General features: G+C 35.7%; 1 protein-coding gene across 3 annotated transcripts in view; it reads left to right on the top strand.

The window, feature by feature from the left end:
- CC2D2A (coiled-coil and C2 domain containing 2A) overlaps positions 1-19630 on the top strand; it is a 54841-nt gene that overhangs the window by 6039 nt on the left and 29172 nt on the right. For all 3 annotated transcript variants that reach the window (XM_053940754.1, XM_053940755.1, XM_053940753.1), the window contains exons 3-15: positions 115-216; positions 2044-2145; positions 2950-3126; positions 3296-3446; positions 4650-4786; positions 6092-6223; positions 7957-8166; positions 10261-10361; positions 13114-13254; positions 13670-13826; positions 15918-16147; positions 17059-17236; positions 18433-18589. In XM_053940754.1, the coding sequence (XP_053796729.1) occupies positions 115-216; positions 2044-2145; positions 2950-3126; positions 3296-3446; positions 4650-4786; positions 6092-6223; positions 7957-8166; positions 10261-10361; positions 13114-13254; positions 13670-13826; positions 15918-16147; positions 17059-17236; positions 18433-18589 (1975 nt within the window). The remainder of the gene's footprint in view (positions 1-114; positions 217-2043; positions 2146-2949; positions 3127-3295; positions 3447-4649; positions 4787-6091; positions 6224-7956; positions 8167-10260; positions 10362-13113; positions 13255-13669; positions 13827-15917; positions 16148-17058; positions 17237-18432; positions 18590-19630) is intronic.

Here is a 19630-nt window from a genome sequence, read left to right as displayed (position 1 = left end):
AGGATTCTGTCCCTAACACAAATATAAGTAAGTGTTGAGTTCCTGGGAATTATTGTAGCTTTGATCTATTTTTGTTTCTATTACAGCTAAACATTTTTTCATTTGTTTGCTTAGACAAAAGCTGAAATTACTTTATCACAAGAAGACCCCAGTCCACAACCAAGGCGCTTAAAAGGCATCAGAGAAAGAAAACCAGGAGTCAGACTGGATAAAACGGTAAAAATGTGCATTCTGTCTTGCTATTCTTATCATAAGAAAGTGAATGTGAAACATGAAAAAAATAAAAGTCTGCACACTCTTGAAGATCAATTTCATTTAACAGAATTATGCTGCTGTTTGAAATAGTAACCAGAAAGGAACCATTCTGATTATGGGTTTTATTGTATCTATTTAACAGTAATAAATTGCTTACATTGTAGTATGGACATCATGTGAGACTTGTGTCATGTAGCGGTTCATGAGTTCTGTTGCTTAAGGTGCCTTGAAGTATTTAAAATTTAATATAACAGGAACTTTATACATAAATAAATAAATAAAGCTCCCACAGTAAAAGAGCTCTATATAAATTTGAACAGTCCAGTTGCAAAATGCTGGATATTAACTTTGTAATTGTATTTTATTGTATTTCCTTGTTGCCATTTTATGTTGAGGTTTTTTAGTATAACCATGTTCTTTGCTTGAAAATTAATTTTGTATTAAAAAAACAACAAAGGCTTTGCCTGTGCAGAGCTGGCACTCATATTCTTCAGAATTCACAAAAAGATTGCTTGTCTGTAGAAAATGTGTTCCAAAGAATGTGTTATTCCCTGGAAATAACAGCATAGAGCAGTAACGCCTTTATATGGAATTCCAAACAATATGATTTAGCCTGGCTAAATCACTTGTCTAGGGGAGAATTGCCATTTCAGTACATTGTGGGAAGATTCTTGGCAATGTTGTCTTATAATAAGTAACTATTACAACTTTCAGTTAAGTAGTACTGTTTTAATATATTTGTATTAGGAAAATGCAGAAGTGATATCCTTATTAGAGTTGTTTATTAATTTTATGTCAAGTATATGTGAAACATTCTGTCTACATGTTGGTTTTGTTTCTTGTACTTCTTTATGCACAAGGTAGTTTTGTTGTTAAACAAGTGGCCATCAGAGTCTGAGATTTTCTTTTTGATATTATTATTTTGAAATATTGGTGTAATAGAGGTAAACTTAAGAATTGTCTTCCTTTAATCTAACAATTCAGGCCACAAAGAAGAAGAACAGATAGAATGGTAGATGTGTTTTTGTTGGTTAAGCCTGATGAAAATCACTTTGAAGCACTTAAATGAACTTGCTGAAGCAACCTCAGAACCAGTGACCTTTACAGTGATCTTAGTATAGGGACAGATAAGCCTTCAGAGGACTGGGAGTGGATAAACATGATACCTGTTCTCTTGAAAAGGCTGGGGTGTGTCACCCATGGAGTTAGAGAGTAGCCTAGCAATAATTGTTTGAGAGAGTAAGATAAATAATCAAGTGTGTATTTCAGCACCCAAGCAATGAACACCACCTTTTTTAAACAATTCCAAAGAGGGTTTTCCTGATTGCAGCAGGGGTTGTCTTAGAAGCGCCCTGATTCCCTTACCTGGGCCGCCATCCCTGCCAACAGCTCCCCTGGCACTGCTGTCGTGCTGGGGCTGTCTGCCCAAGGGGAGGGCTTGCCTTTGCTGCCTCCTTGCTCTCCCTTTGGACATCAGCTTGTGATTGCTTGTGTTCAGGAGTGCAGAAACATTGATCCCATCAACAGTGAAGACAGCTACTGTCATTTATGCAATGAAACATTTCTTCACACTCTACAGTCTATTTCTTGACCCAAAGGAATTAAGTAATAGTTAGATGTACCCTTGTAAAATAAATATGCAATCCATTTGTTACCAGTGATATTTTCTTTTGTTTGTTTGTTTGTTTTTCTGTAAAAATGCAATCTCTAGTAACTGTAGTCAGTTGTTTGTATTTTTTTATGATTCACTAAATGTATGCTAAAACTTATGTATTTGTTTTTATGCAGTCTGATAATGATGAATTCAGGGAGATGCCAGAGGGTGAATCACACTTACCATCAAAAGTAAAGTTTCGTGATTCCGTAAAAAAGCTTAAACAAAAGTCAACAGTAAGTATCAATTCCTCCATTTCAATAATGAATATTAATTTAATTTAACCTTTATATGGCTTTATGATTCTGTTTGAAGAAGGAGACAGAATTCAGTCTTAAGCAGTGGAGAAGGTTTTGTTTAATTTAAAAATTCACAAGCAGTATATGCCAACAATTGAAGTATATAAAAGAAACCTTCATCAAATATAAGAATAGCTTTGGGTCATTTGATTAAAAAAACCAAAAAGCTCTAGTAAATCCATCTGGACACTCCTGGAATTTGTGGGAAAAATGTGTCTTCTCTTTAAATCCTTTTTATTGAATGCCACCAGTTGGCAGTTAAAGCATTTTACAGACTAGTATATTGATATTTATTAGCCACAAAGTACTAATGTTAATTCTTTTCTTAGAGGATTCATCCTAAAGCTACAGGGTCCTGGATCCTTCAGAGGCAAAAGGCCATTAGAAATTTCTCTTCATATCATTTACCTGTGTATCTGCAGTATGTCCAGAACTTAAACTTTGGCGTTCTGATTCACAAATGGTTTATATTTAAAATAATAAGAATGTTAGAATTAGACCAGGTAACTTTTTAAACAAAAGTTTGCAAGACATATTGAATGAAATATATAGAAATAGAGGAAGTTTCATGAATCATTTATGAATTCCAGTTAGCTTTAGCATTTGAGTGAGTTCTGTTTGAGATAAAATAATTATCTTGTAACAAATATTTATACATGCTGCTGTTTCATATTCAATTTATTTACTTACCCTAATTTTCTTAAAAATATCATATTAAAGTATCTTTGTCTTCTTTTTTAGTTCCAGAATGATTTTCCTTCTGAGGAAGAAGCATATAATTTCTTTACTTTCAATTTTGATGCTGTACCAGAGAAAATGAAAGCTGGAGCCAGGAAAAAGAATGGATTAAATGAAGAAGAAGAGGTAGAAGAGGAATGTGTCGAAACTCATGAAGATGAACAAGAGGAGGATGAAATGGTGAGAACTATAGGATAAATGTTAATAGTTTTTATTCAGACTTCGGTTAATTTTATTAGTTTATATTAACAGCATCTTTGGTTTCCTTAAAAGTTCTCAAAGCATACTTTCTCAAGAAACTTTCTTAAGAAACAGACAAACTAACAGAGATGTTTGCACTTAACTATAGGATGACGACGTACGTCTAGTGAAGGATGATGATTTATTCATAGGGCAGACAGATGAAGACCTTGTAATAGTGAAACCTGTTGATTGTGAGAACTACACTGAGCAACTGAAAAGGGAAAAAGAATTTCTCTTCATTCCCAGCATGTTAGCAGGTATGAAGATTGTGCTTACCCATTTAGTTTCTGGATTTTTGCATAGCGTGGCACCCTCTGATCTGCTGAGTAAATCTTGTATTGACTATCTCTGGCAGCAGAGAGAGATGTTTAATTGCAACACTCTGACACTGCTCATCTAGTCTGAGAAAGTCTGATAGATGGATTAGCTGGGAACATGCACACCTCAGCATGTCATCACCTGCTGCACTGGCAAGTGTACTCAGGGCACCTCCTTTGCTTGGGGGTAACTTCCTCACTGCTGTCTGTAGGAAGTGCCAGGTACTAGCCCCTCTTCTGCTGTTATTTAATGTATGCAGCATTGATAATATCTCTGACCTTTTTGCTTTATTCCCACAGAACTTCAAAGTCCTAAAAAATTGCTTTATATTATCACTTGCTATTTGATATTTGAACTGGAAGAAATAGAAACAAGTCTCCCAGTATATACTGGAATGGTACCAGTACAGCTTGCAGTGCAATGTCATAATATTTGACATTGTGTGCCTCTATTTTTTCATGCTTTGTAATTTAGTTCTGACTACTTCCTTTGTGATCCACTGTGTTCTGGTTTAGGGGAAAACTTTTGTTGTAACCCTCAGTACAATCCTTCCCTGTTTCGAAATTGCTCTTGAAAAATACTAAATCCATACATGCAGTGAAACAGCCTTGCAGGCAGGTCTTCAAAACTAATTCCACCTGCTGTTATTTGGTTAACATAACTCTTTTATGCATGTTTTGTATTTTGTATGAGACTAGCTTAAGCAAACTATTTATTAACTGAAGGTCTGATTAGTCTGAAAGTTCATTTTCCATCAGAAAGGCTTAGAAATGCTTCTCTAGTCAGTTGCTGCTCAAGGCTTTTTACACTGTTCTGCAAGCAACCTTTACACTAAAGTCCACTAAGTAACTGAAGTATTTTTGGTAAGGAAATTTTTAGTTACTGGTTTATTAGAATTTTTAGTCATTGGTTTATTAGAACTAAAATTAGAAAATTTTAGTTATAGGTTTATTTATTATGAGAGATCTGTCTTGATTAAGAAAAGGACCTGTTTTAATTCTATATTTGTTTCTTTTTTTCATATGTAGTAAAATACTTCTGACAGCATACTTAATGTACAGTGCTGATAATTTTAATAATTAACAAACTAAAACTACAGTTACAAGATACTTTACATGATTTGCTTCTTGATGTCTCATTAGTGCCTGCTTCTGAGAAGATGCCTAGAAATATGCAGCCCAGGTACCTTGAGGATGAAGGTCTTTACACTGGAGAAAGGCCCTTTGTATCACAGTCTAACCAGAATATTTTAGAAAACAGAATACTCAGACAGGACCAAGTAAGTCACTGCTACCTTTTTAGTTGTAACTTTCATCAGTATTTTATTTATCTTTATAAGTATCTTATTTTTGTTATAGTTAAGTAAGTGGATGGTCATGCTAATACGGGGCTTTCATCTTCAAAATGTTTAGCAGCATCAGATGTTGGGAAATACATATTTTTGTAGGAGCCTATTTTTAATGTGACCCCAGTGTCAGAACATCAGACTGGATCTTACAAAACTGATGTCTTTTCTTCGCTCTGCTTGAGGCTGCTGGGGAACAGATCACTGATCAGACTGTAAGGCTAATTAAATATTGGTGTAGATTATCAGAGAGGCTTTAGAATCCTTTCAGATTTTTAAATATGTCTTGAAGACTTGGAAAAGACTTGGGAAAGTAGCTTGGATATATTTTGTCCTCCTATATTATCATCGTATACGTGGTAAGGTGTATATTCAGTATAAACTCCTGAGCAGTAGCTGCCCTTTATTTTTTCTTTTTTTTTTTTTTGTGAGTCTGTGTATTCTTCATGTGCTTTTGCAAATCAGATTGGGAACATTTGGATCTAAAATTTTTTGAATGGGCAGTTTCAACTCAGCTAGTTTTCTGCTCGACTTCATGGTGTTACCACATCAACATTTGGCTCAATGGTCAGGTATTCAAAGTAATAATAAATATAAATACAAGGTATATAAAACAGGTATGGAAGTAACAGGGTAGGGCAGCATCCTTGGACAGCTGCACTGGTTTAAGCTGTATTTGAATCCAGGTGATGAGAACAGAGGGATGAATTAGGACACGCGAATGAATATTGGGATGAATGAGGGATGAATGTTGAACATGCGAAGCCATGGATGGCAATTGCTGTGTAAAATACTTACCCGGTCTGCTTTCATAGATGCTGTTTAAGTAGTTCAGGTTTTGGACTAGAAGATTTGAGAGGTGCTTTGATAAATCATTGAGCTGCCATTTAGCTCTTGTGTAAAACAAGACTTACAATTCTTTCCATTTTTGTGATTTAAAAAAATAACATTTAAATAAGTGACATTGATTTTTTTTCTTTCAAATCTATAACACTGAATGCTGAAGGAAAAATAAATCAGTATAATCAAAGTTTGAGCAACACCTTGGTCTTTTAATTTCAAAACATACCTCTGGTATATTTGAAGATTTCATTTTGGTGTATTAGGAAAGTTTTGGTTATTTCAGTCATAAACAATCCATAGTTATCTTTTATTCTGTGTTTTTTACAATCATTATGATTTTGCAAGTAATTCCTTTATAAAGTAAGAAACAATATATAATTTTGTTTTCCTTTGTAGGGGAAAGAATGGTTTGGTGATGATGGCAAAATCTTAGCATTGCCTAATCCAGTTAAACAGTCTTCTACTAGGCCTCCAATATTCTCACTCGAAGAAGGCATTGCACCAGAACTTGAAACAGTGTATAGAAAGGTAAGCATATTTCATATATGTGATTGCTGAGACCCTATGTCCCAGTTCTTCTGCACCAGAAACCCTGGTGATCTGAAGGGTTTTGTGCTAAGAGCCATGACTATTGACTGTTTTTTGTGATTGCATATCTGTTCTTTAAATCAGTTCTACTTTATTAAGTATATATCTGTTTTTTCCATTAAAAATGCATACAAAAGGATGAAGAGTTTAGGTAGTGCTGATTGAACTAGTGAAGTGTCAGCCCATGACAAGCATCTTCAAGTCTATGAGTCACTAAGATCATTGTGAGGCTCTCTTGGATATTCGCATGCCAGAGTAGTTCCTATATTAGTGTGTATATAGAGTTTGCTCATGTAGACAGTGACTGATTTTGAGTTACGTAGCATCAATTCAGATATTTTGGGGAGGTAGTGGAGTTTTTTTCCTTGTTGTTTTTCATGTTTGTTTTGTTTTGTTTGCAGGGATTTTTGTCGTTGTTTTTTTTTCCAGTCACAGCGTACCTGCCCTGGCAAACAGCAGTTTCAATGTGCAATCAGTACAAATCAAAATAAGTTTAAAGTAAAACCATTCTGCAATCTTGAAGCAAGCTTTAATTGTTCTGCTTGTTAGAACTCTGTTGCCCTTTGGAAAAGCTGACTTTTAAGACTTTTAAATTGAGTGCTCATTTGGGACACACAAGTGTTTCTGACTGTTGTTGTGGATACAGATTTAAATGTGGCCCTTTAGTTGATGCTGGTGAGAAATATGCAATGCACAGGCTGCATCCAGTAGCACAGATCTGTGCAGGATGCTTCTGCAGGCAGGAAAAATCTACTGTTTAGATCATGTAAAGATAGGCCAAGAGAGCTCATGTTTCAGGGGCACTGTATTGACATGAACAGTGACATAGAAATATCTAAGTCACAGTGGTAAGACACTGAGCTTAAGGGTCCTTTATGGGCAGAAAAATAGTTAAAGCATAAGGAATTCAAAGTTGTCATTTTTTATGACACATTGTATCTTTTGATGAGAAACTGAATGTGGAAGGATCAAGTGGACTCAAGTGTGTTTCATGGCCATTTATATCAGTCCTATAAAAGAACTAAATAAGTCCTATGCAACAGCTAAATTTCCTTCCAAATCCCTCTTTTTCCTGTTCTCAGAAAGGGACTGCAACAAACACTACATAACAATCTTTTACAGCACCATAATACCTCTGGTGAATGTCTTCTGAAGTATCCTAATAAGGCAGCAGGAGTAGTCAGGCTGGAAGCAATGTTAATTCTCTTCTGATTTCAGTAAGTTGAGGATGTAAGCCATGGATGTCTTTTTGTTGCAGTGGATTGAAGCAGGCTTTTTAAGCTTTGTTGCTGAAAGCTTTCATTTGCCTCTGTTGGTCTGAATTCCCCTGATGTTTGAATGGGGAAGTAAGTAATATATTTCCTAATCTACACAATCTACAAGGAGAGCTCCTTATCTTCCTAATTTACAAGGAGAGCTGTTCTGTCAGAGCTGGACTCTATCCTAGAGCTCAGTTCTAAGAGGAAACAAAGCAGTATGAAACAAATGTGTCAAAAGAGAACTAGCAGGCTCTGCTTTTTCTAATCCAGTGTCATTCTCTTCATTGCTCAGCAAAACCTTCAGTATAGGAAGATGACTTCTTATTTCAGCCTCACGTGGGCTGACAAAAGAAAATCCTTGGAAGATACTGTTGTCAGAATCTGTAAATCCATTTTATTCTTTTTTTCTTTCAGGCAATAAAAATGACATCTACCAATCAGTATTTTGTTGGACCTGGAGATTTTCAGGGGCTGTTTCAATTGGATATTGACATTTCTGGACTGATATTCACCCATCATCCCTGTTTTAGCCGTGAGCATGTGTTAGCAGCTAAACTGGCTCAGTTATATGATCAGTATTTAGCAAGAAAACAGAAGAATCTTACCAAACTTCTCACAGACAAGGTAATTCTGTTCTGTCTTCATACTTTGTTGAGACAATGACATGACAGATTAAGGTAAAAGCTGAACTTGTCAGAAGTTAAAAACCTAAATATTTGACTGAGTTGCTGTGTGTTCAGTGCAGAATTGCATTTTTAATATTAAGAATTTCTTTGATCTTTGAATTTGAATTAACTCTGAAGTAAAAGGAATACAATAACATTTGCATAGTATTCCTTAGAGTATCCAAAATGTTTCCCAGTGAGTGACAGATTAGACATTACAGGATTGTGTACAGCAGCTCTGACAGGGAGGCAGCAAAAGACATTATTCAATGATGGAGGGAAGTTAGTGAAGTTTAGTTTCAATTATCAAATCAAAGTAAAAGGAAGCAGTTTAATTTCACCAGAATGAACAAAAGTAGAACCCATTTCCAGGTATGTATCTGTGACAGATGCTGTGTTTTAAATGCATACTGCTGCCATATTTACTGTGGGATTCTTGTGACATGGCAAAACCCAAGGCTAGATGTGGACTCCTCTGTTTCTGGCTCTGTTGCTGGCTTGCTGGGTGAGCTTGACAGGGCTGCTCATCCCCTGTGTACCACCACTCTTCCTCTATCTGTGCATTGGCATTAATAGCAGTGATCTTCTCTGGTGTAAGTGTGTACGTGATGTTAGACATTGTCAACACAATTTTGATGTCATCAGGGCACACAAGAACACTTGTCTGTCAAAAATTACTTGGATTATTAAGTACCTATACATTCAGATTTCCATAAACTAAAGGTCATTATTTTATACATTGAAGAACTATTACAAGGGAAAAATAAGCATTGTATACAAGCTCATTTTTATATTAGTGTAATGAGGGTCAGTAGGTAGGGTACAAGTATTTCTGAATACTTATATCAAGCATTAGGTTATACTTCTAATGATGGACACACATTTCATGTGGTATCTCAAAATAATGCCTTGGTATATTTTGTTTTGTTAGTGCTTTCGAAGGATTTGCCTTAGTGCTGTCTGAAACAGAACATTTGGGTTATCCACGTCTTCATTACAGGAACCTATAAAGCCATAGAATCATTAAGGTTGGAAAAGACCTCTAATACCATCAAGTTCAGCCATTAACCCAGCACTGCCACATCCATCACTAACCCCGAAGTGCCAGTCTACACATCTTTTAAATACCTTCAGGGATGGTGGATGTCCCTGCACAGCCTGTTCCAGTGCTGGACAAAACTTTCAGTGAAGAAATTTTTTTCCCCAAGATTCGATCTAACCTCCCTGGGACTTGAAGCCATTTCCTCCTGTCCTGTCACTTGTTACTTGACAGAAGAGACCAACATCTGTCTACAACCTCCTTTCAGGGATGTTTTAACCTGGAGATGCTTATGGGGGACCCTATTACTCTCTACAATTGCCTGAAAGAAGGCTGTAGCCACGTGGGGGTCAGTCTCTTATCCTAGGCAACCAGAGGCAAGTCAAGAGGATTGACTGGCCAGAAGCTGTGGCAGGGAAAGTTAAATTGTACATCAGGAGGAATTTCTTCACTGAAATGGTGATTAGATCCTGGAATGCACTGGCCAGGGAAGAAGTGGAGTCACCATCCCTGGAAGTGTTCAAGAAATGACTGGACATGGCACTTAGTGCTGTGGTTTAGTTTACTTCTGTGAGGTCTTTTTCAACCTTAACGATTCTGTGATTCTATTCTATGATTCTGGGATTTTCTAATCCACTAAGTATTACCTTTAGTAGCCCTTCCTAGTCCCAAGAAAGGCTTTTGTGAAAGTTGGGGGTTTTGCTGACTTGAGGTCTTCTTCCACTTACACCTTTGATTCCTGAGCTTTCAGAATGCTCCCTAGATCAGTCTTCCCCTTGATTAGATCTGTTGCAGTGATCAAAGTTAGTAAATCTCCCTCCTGTATCCAGGGATCCTAATTAAAATGTCATGCTGAAGAATCACCTCACAGACATGACAAAACCCTGTAAATGCAGAATCAGGATAGTTCAGGGTTTTCTGTCATTAGTAATTAGCTCTTTCCTTTCAAAGTGCAGTACACTGGATACCTTGTTAAGCCATCTGTTAATTGCTTTTTTTGTTTGTTCGTTCAAGCTGCATGCTTTGAGGAGTGCTGTGCAATACAGTATAGAAGGTGGTGGTGATGGTGTTCCTGTGTCTCAACAAAGCATACCTGAATACAAAATGGAAATCAGGTGAGTGTGAATTCATTAAAATGTTGGTTTTTAAAATTGTATTCCTTTATTCCTTTATGTGTTGGTACAGAATATGATTCATGTCAGATTTTTAAATTCTACTATACATAGCTCTAGAAGAATTTTGAGGTAAGTCTCACTGGTAAGTTGCCTAAAACATTATGAAGAAAATACAGTTTAAGCTGAAAATTTCATTCAAAAGTGGTCTAATTTGATAATGTTTATTAATTACTTAGTAGCTATTTACTGGTATGTTTTGTATAATTTAATTAAAATAAAGTTTCAGTAGACTTCAGCTGGATGCACAAAGCTTTTACAATGCAATAAGGAAATTTTTTGAACAGACAAAACCCCTAGTTTTTTCCATCCTCTTCCTCATTACACAAATGTTCTTGATTTCCTTCCCATTCTAAGGTATTTTGGCCACGTTTTTGCCAATGGGTTAATACAAATAAAGTGGTAGAATTTTGTTTTACAAGATTACAGTTATTGTTCTTGAGAAAAGCTGTGTAGTAAAAATATACTAGAGTTTTTGGCTCGGTAGTGACAGTTTGTATTATTTTTGGCAGATGGACAGTGATGAACTGTAAGCGTTAGCAGTACGATAAAAAAGAAGTTGTTTCGGATATCCATGCTGAACAGCCTTTTAACTAGTAGATAACAGAAGTCTGAAAGTTTTTCACAATCTAAGAGTAGGCAGTAATGTATTAATTTAAAGAAACAAAACTATAAAGTGATGTAATAGGTCACATGATAACACAATATGAAGAAGAAAAACTTTTTAAATAAAAATTCTACTTTCAGCCTTGAAATTTGCATCTGCTAAGCTAATGCATCCACTCCTCTTAAAAGAACATAAAGTAGTCTATGATTTATTATTTTATACTGAAGGAGAAGAATTCCTTCTGTTGAAAATGGAATAGCTTTTATCAGTATCTTATTAACATATCTGCTAGGGGCCAAGGAGCAGGAGGTGTGCAGTTACCATACTGTACCTCAGAGACAGGAGCTCTCACTAGGGAAAGCATGCGAATGGTAATGGGAAGATTCACTGTAGGAATGAGATTCTTGGGTTTTGGCAGCAACCCTGAGGCTTGCTTGATGGTGAACTCCAGTTAGAAAGAATCCTTCTTCTGTGTATCTGATGTGTTTTTCTATATCTTGAGTGCTTCAGTTTAGTTTCATGCTATTATGAATCTGGAGAAACTCAGCTGAAATCAGTGATAACAGTGTTACTTAAGTAACATGAGATGAGTTTGGCTAGTACTATTCTAGAGCTTTTCATATCTGTAACTCATTTGGCTACATCTCTGTTATTGGAAGCTCTTACACAATGAAGGTCAGATGGGCTCAGGAATTTTTGCTCTCATGGTATTCAGTACCACTTGACCATTGGACCACTTAAGCTGGTAGAATCATCTGACCTGCCTTGTCTCTCTTTTAACGTTGCATTTCCCTGATGGTCAATGCAGAACACTCATGAGAAGTCACAGATATGTAGCATGGAAAATAATCTAATTGTTTCCTCCACCCTGCAATAACATAACAGATGTATATGCTTTGCTTTCTGAAGATCAAAGTTGTAATTTTCCATTGGCTTGAGGAAGAAATGTATCTGAATATAGAAAACTTTTGCAGATTAGGAAATTCAGCCCTACTATCACTTCCTGAAGTAGGAAGCCAACATATGCTGTGGATTCTATGATTCAGGTTCTTGTGGGTAATGTATTGTAGCAGAGATGATTCTCTACTGAAAGGTCCTGCTTCCAAGTCCCATACATTAGATAAGTGTGATTACTGATCTGTATGTTCCTCATGCCTTTGTTTCATCTTCGAGTGTCATCTGGTAGACAAAAAAGAAAAAGTTGCTACATGGATAAGTAATATGTAAATTGCTAGCTAATGAAGTGGAGAAGTTACTCATGTTGCTTTCTGAAGTCTGCATTTCTTCTTTTTTTATTGTTTTCCTTAAATTGGCTTATGCTGTTAAATGATATATGATGTCTTTCTTCTCTCAGCTCTGTCTCTGTTTTCCACATTCTCTGAATATTACAAGTAGTAATGTGTTAGTTTACATTGGGTTTTTTTTAATCACAAACTTGATTTTGTACCAGGATAATAGTGAAAACAGCCTGTGCTTGTACTGTATGGACATTTACATTGGAAGTGTGTGACGGTCATTAAAAGTGCTAATGAATAGCTCTCTTACAAACAGATTAGAGGGTTGAAATGTGAAATACCAATTCTGAGATACAAAAAGGCTGTGTTAATTTTGTTTGTATTAAGAATCTTGTACGTCTGTCAAAGAACTTATTACATTACTTCATCTCTTCAGGTCCTTCTTACTGGAGCTAGAGGCATATGAAGTTTAAAACATCTTTTGTAATGTACACATGTAATGAGCATTACTTCATAGCAGCAGCGTAGGTTTCCTGGGCTGTTGTTTACATGAATTTACTTTAAAATGTTTTTAATTATGTACAGCTGTAATAAGCATTTCTGAAAACTGTGAGATCTCAAGAACCGTCTTAATTGAAGTCAGATTGTTCCAAATGAAAGAGACTGGAATATAGGAGGAAATCAAATCCTGAAATCTTCAAGTCTGGGTTTTATGTTCCTTGGATTTAAAACACTGCAGCCATCAATCAACCTGAAACGCCCATCACTTGGCTTTTGGTATCCCAAGTTTTCAATCTGTTCCACTGAGTGAGACAATTCTGATTGATCTTGTGCTATGTATGTATATTTCTAGACAAACCAGAAGACTTCGTGATGCTGAACAAGAAAAAGACAGAACATTGCTTAAGACCATTATCAAAGTTTGGAAACAAATTAAATCCCTCCGGGACTTTCAGAAGTTTACTAACACACCCATGAAACTTTATTTGAGGAAGTATGTCTTGATAACACTTTTTGTACTTTATTTGATAGCAGTGGAGTTATAATAAGATCAGTTAATTTGAAAACGTAGAATTTTGATATGCGGAAGTAGGAGTTTGAGCAGTGCTGGCACTTTGAGCCTGCCACTATTCCTTTTGAGTTTGGGGAAGAGGGAAGGTGGAAATAAGTGATTACTGTAGCAGAAAGGAATTTCTACAGACTAATGAGTAAAAAAAAATACTATCTGGAATTAATATAATTGTCTGCTATCAACACTTAAGAGTATCTATGCTAGTCTTTTTAAATAAAACACACTTTTGATATGATGAAATTAATTCATGGAGAAGTAGAATTCTATTATATGTTACAGACTTAATTGTAACCCTTATGCAATTTTATGTAACATGCTGGTAATTGTTGTTTTAAAGGGAAGAGGTTGATCAGAAATCAGATGAAAAAGCATATGAAGCAGAAATTCAGGCTGAGATAAAGGAATTGCTAGAAGAATGTATGGAAGAATATGAAAAGAAAATGGAGGAGTATAAAACTGAGCTACATGACTGGAAATCCTGGAAGAAGACACAGGTTTGTTTAAATCATTCAATTTCACAAAAAAAAAAATTACTAGTAAATGTATCAAAAATTTCTCCTTCTAATACAGAAAAAAATTGAGTTATGTATATATTTTATTTCCAGATACATTCTATCTACTTAGAATTTGTTAGTAAGGTAGTTGTTAATTAAAAAATTAGAATGTATTAGGTTTTTGTGAGGCATTGTTTTTCTGCTACTGATTTTCAGCACTTCAATTCTTTCTTTCAGTTTGGTAATTTTGCAGCATTCCTGTTAAATACATTTCTTTCTTGCAAAGAAAAAACATGGATGAATTTTGTGCCTGTGAGTGACGAAGCAGAATAATTAAGGGAGTTTCTAATGAACTAGCAGTTGATATAATCTCATGCAAATAATATGTTTGAGAATGTCTCACTATGTTTAGCAATGTCTGACTGAAAGATTTCATTAATATTCTAGCTTTTCACCTCTGAAAAGCTTTATTGCTAACAATCTGTGCTGTAGTTAAGGTCTCAGTTGTGCTTCAAAGGGATATTGAGAAGGATAGGTGGTACAGCAACACACTGCAACCAGATGGTCTTTGAACTCGACTGTGGCAAAATCAGGTTTGCTTTCATAGTTTGGTCACAGTATACTGGATTCCTCAGGGTAATGGTGATTATACTTTAATATAGTTATTGTCTAGCTTGGAACACTCTGGATTTTTGGATACCAAAGAAAAATAAAGCTTAAGAAAATGCTTCAAATACAGTTTTCAAGAATCTAGTATGTCTGCTGATAGTTTTATGGAGAGTTCTTTCATGTACATGCAGCCTCTGTGAAAGGCATTTAAAATATTTGAGAGGGAGCCAATATGCAGGAATTGGAAATTTCTGTTAATGAAATACAAGTGGGCACATGACTCATTAGCATCATGTCAGTTCACTTGTAGGATAAGATGAATAAGTGTAAACCTTGAAATGAAGGCAGGTAGTCATGAACATTGATCCTAATGCAAACTGTTCATCCACCAGTTATGCCGTCACAACTACCATTGTGGCATCTTTTTATTGTGCTAGTCACAAACTATCTTGAGACTGAGAGGCTTGTGGTTCTTTCCTTTTAGAATGCAATTACCTTTCTTTTGTACCCAAAAGTGCTTTATTTTATTTTACTCAAAGTATTTTTAACTTAATCACTCCTGTTGGTTTCTTACTAGTACAGATCACATGAATCAAACACATTAGAGCTAAATACATTTAATTATTGAGACTAAATACATTTAAAAGCAAATACAAGAGCAAGGAGGATAACATAAAATACAGCAAAGAAAGAATATTTTTTTTAAGAAAAATATGTGAACAAGTTGTTTGGCTTACTACTTATTAATGAGCAGAATCTGTTTGCTCTCCTTCCTCTTCTTTCACTTATGATATGTTGTGAAGTGGCTTGGTGCTTCCAATCAAGCTGTATTTCCTAGTAAGCTAGAAGTCTGTGGAAAGAAGAACTGTTTTGCTGTTTAAAGCTGGGAATGCACAGAAACACTGGAATTCTGCAGTTTAGGAGATGCTGACAGGCATGTGTTGTTCTGTTTGTTTATTCTTATTTGGCATGAGGAAGGGAAAGGATCATTCTGCTCATGCTAAAGATACTGCTAAGCCAAAACCACTTGTGCTCCAGAGTTTGTGGCACATGTGCATTTGTTTTGTCAGTGTATGTGCAGACAGGGCATCTCAAACAATTGTCTACTGGCTGAGTAACCTTCCTTCAGTCCTAACAGAATGTACGTGGTAGCTCAGGCAAGTAGAATGCAGCATCTAGCCAGAATGTTCAAAGAAACATGCTGATTTTGAAAGTTGGTAGAGAAGATTAAGTAAATGTTTTGCTTGGAGTACATTATGATTTCGAAGCATATGAATGGAATGTGTTGCTGAATTCTGAAACCGATGCAGTCCTTTACAACGACAAATATCTTTTATGTGTTTATGTGTAATACTAAAATTATACTGTCATTTTACTGTACATACACCATCTGTGTTTAGCACTTGTGATTCAAGAGAACAAAAGAAAAAATTGCAGAGATTGAAACACATTCAGAAAAAGCATTATTGTTTTTATATGCAGAAGTCCAAGAAGAAAAAGAAAAAAGATACTCATGTAGATGAAGAATCAGAAGATCCTGATTTTGGTGAGGAACGTATAAAACCCATCCCACCTAGAATGGCCAATAGCCTGGAAATAGAGCAGCAGGTTAGAGAAAAAGCTGACAACTGCAGAAGGAAACCTGGAGAGCCTATTCTAGTTCCTGAGCTGACCCTCTCAGGAATCATAACTCCAACTGAGCAATGTCCTCGGTAAGATAAATGTTGGCCAGCAAATTACCTTGTTTGTGATTTTCTATAATTTATTAATTGCTTGTTTATACAGCTTCAGATGCATTAGCTCTCCATTCTGTTAAGCCTAGTGATGAAACCTCTGCTTTTTAAGGTGATATAACTTAATTCATTTTCAAGTCATATACAACCTTGTACATAGTGCACTTCAAAATGCATGTGTGCACAATCCCTTTGAACCCTCTGATATTCCTTGAGCATCTGCACAGAACAGGGTGCAGATACAAAGAAGCTGGTTTCACTGTGGAGTCTGGGTTGCTGCTGGCAGTACCACTCTCGCTAGCTAGTCCTTTACACAAGGTCTGTGCTGTAGTCAACAAAGGGTAAAGAAAGAAATTGTGTACTAAACCAGAGATTGCACTGTGGAAAAAAGAAATAAATGTACTTTTTTCTGTTACTTTCCACATTTGCACACACAATTTAACATGCATCTGCTGTATTTCAATAATTTAAATACTGCTTTGTTTTGTACTTAGTTCACAAATAGCCTCATCAGGGAATGCTGCTTGGCTGTTGTACTCCCAATGACTGAAAACTTCAAATTTTTAACTCAATTTAATATAATTTTTCTGCTTTGGAGGAAAGGAGTGGAAGAGAATTTTTCTTTTCCTAGATAACTTCTTTTATATGGAGTTAGCTTTTGTGGGTCCAGAATTTGACTTGATCATTTAAAAATCATTTTATATTCACAAGAATATAAAACACCTGTTAAGTAAGAGTTCTAAAGTCATTCCTGTATAGTGACATTTTTGGAGGAATGCCATCTATTTTTAGGTGGGTTCTGTCTCCCCGTGAGAAATCAGATTTTCATTAAAAATAAATAATTAAAATGTTATTAAAATGATATGATAGCTTGTTTGACATATTTACAGAGCAGAAGTTTTGCGACGAGAAGATGTGAAGAAACGCTCAGCATTTATTAAAGTCCTTTTCAACTCCAAAGAAGTGTCAAGGACTGTTACCCGACCAATAAGTTCCGATTTTAGAGTTCACTTTGGACAGATTTTCAATTTACAAATAATCAATTGGCCAGAGAGTTTGAAACTACAGGTAGATGTTGATTTATTGCAATAACTTTTAAAAGATTATATAAAATGTAATTACTCCTGCAATGCTTGTGTTTTGCTCTATGATAGTGTCATAAAGACTGAAAAATATGTGAAAGACCTTTAGTAAATCATCACTCTTACACTCCTTCCTTGTTTCTCCAGGCTTTAACTTTTAACTGTGTTGCTATGTTTTTGATGCTTATGCTTTCTAGAAATACATAGAAAAAAGCTGTAGTTTGGATGGGAGAAATTAAATAATTGGGACTTGTGATTAAATATGCTAGTGAATCGGCCTTTTGATTTTGGAAAAACTGATTGGTGTTGCAGATCAAATTACTTAACATGAACTTCTTCAAACATTATTTTCCACATAATAAAACCCTCATAATGTTTACTGGAGGGTAATAAGAAAAAAAAAATATTTCTAGTAATGTCCATAACTGCACTTGACTTGATCAGCAGTGCGGTTAAATCAAGGTACTACCACCCCCATTCCAAGTATGAATTAAGGAATGGTTCACATGAATACTTTTCAGAGTTAACATGAAATATATTTAGAGGAAAGAGGATCAGGATCCTATTTCTCCCTTTAGAAGACTCCTCTGGTTAGGTAGAACTGGTAGTTCAGGGAAAGATGTAAAAACCCTTTGTCTGCTTATTTATTTAGCACATAAATTGAAAGGAGAAGGAATACCATTTTCCTGGATTAAAAACATTTGAATGGAGAAACCACTCACATCACTCTGAGCCTGCAGCTGGCTAGGAAAGAGAGAAGCAACCTGCAGTACTGCCGGAATGGGGACTGTGTGCCATACCCTGCCTTTCATGTTAAGGGAGAAATAGTCAGGCAGAATCCCTGTAGAATCTTCAGCTGATCCAAGTGAATGTCACAAGCAGTTGCATATTGTACAGTGATGCTCTTTAAAGCCTGGAGTTTGTCATATTTGTCTCAGGTGCATTAGAAAAGTGAAGAAGATAGATTTGTAGGAAGAATTCACATCAAGTAAGCTGCTGATAGCTGAAATGCCTGCTAGTTGGATATTTTAGAAAGTGAATTAATACAATTGCCTTAAATTATTTATTCATGCTTAAGCCATAGTAAAACCTTTTCTCTAAATACCCTGCAATAAGTTTTCAACTTCTCAAGAATGCATATGTAAATTTTTTTCTTCTGTCCCCCATTATATTTTTTTCTAGATTTATGAAACAACCGGTATGAGCAGTACCACCTTGTTAGCTGAAGTGTTCTTACCTGTTCCTGAGACTGCAGTTCTGACAGGCACTGCTCCTCTGGAAGAAATAGAGTTCAGCAGCGATCAGCGTGTGATGTTGGATCACGAAGGAGTTGGGAGTGGTAAGGACTCTTGTTTTCCTTAGCTCAGTGTTTCTCATTTTGCTGGAACCATGTAGCAGTAAGAGGCTGGAGTGGGTTTCAGAGTAAATCTTGCTGAGAGCTTTCACAGCTTCTGTAATTGATAATAGTCATGATTCTTATTATTGAAGTTTGCTGCGGAATTTTTGTCTCTTACTAATTTTAAGCTCTGCATAATAAAAATATGTCTGTTTATTATTTGTCTTGTTGTATTAGTGGAGTTTTACTAGCTATAGATGATGTTTGGGATTTTTTGAGCATTTGAGTAATCAGGCCTCTGACACTGCAGAGCAAGCAGATATCAATCATTATAGCTCCAGTGATTTTAATGTTTTAAACACAGAAAAACTGTCTATAGAAGTGTATATGCAGAGTAATTTTTTGTACTCCTATTTGCTTTGTTGACAGCCTGCACACACCTTTTCCCTGGGGCTTTAGGCTAAAGATAAAACAAGGGAGAGATAGGAAAAGGGGAAACAAGAAGAATACATAGTAGCATATGGAACTTGCAAGTGTGTGTAATGAATTTGAACAGCATTGTGAGATGACTGACTTGCATAAATTTGCCATTTATAAATACAGATAAAGCTAGAGCAGAATAGATAAAAAATGAGGAGGAAAAAAATAGGGTAAAATATCATTGCAGTAAATATGTGTGTAAATGTCACTGACTATGATGACCATTTGTACAATTGTGTGCCAAAAGCATTAGGACTGACTGTTCAATTATACATAATTCTTTTGACTCTGAATTTCTGTTTTGTTAATAACAGATAATAACAGTTAATATGATGAATCTGGAAACTACCAGAAATATTAAATGGTGTGCATCTATGGAGGAAAAAAATGAGCCTTTGGCATAGCCTTTCCTTCCAGCTCAAATGGAAAGCCTTTCTGTAGTTGTAATGGAATCTTTCACCCATTATTGTAGAACAGAGTTCTTCCCCACAGCACACAGCAGAATCATTGTTTCACATTAACCTTTTTATATAAAGGCACAGATTATTTGATTATTCGTTTTCT

The sequence above is a fragment of the Vidua chalybeata genome, chromosome 4, assembly GCF_026979565.1.
Source record: "Vidua chalybeata isolate OUT-0048 chromosome 4, bVidCha1 merged haplotype, whole genome shotgun sequence".
In the NCBI taxonomy this organism is placed as follows: domain Eukaryota; kingdom Metazoa; phylum Chordata; class Aves; order Passeriformes; family Viduidae; genus Vidua; species Vidua chalybeata.
Note: the sequence above shows the minus strand (reverse complement) of the source record. Positions and strands in the feature narration are given on the sequence as shown.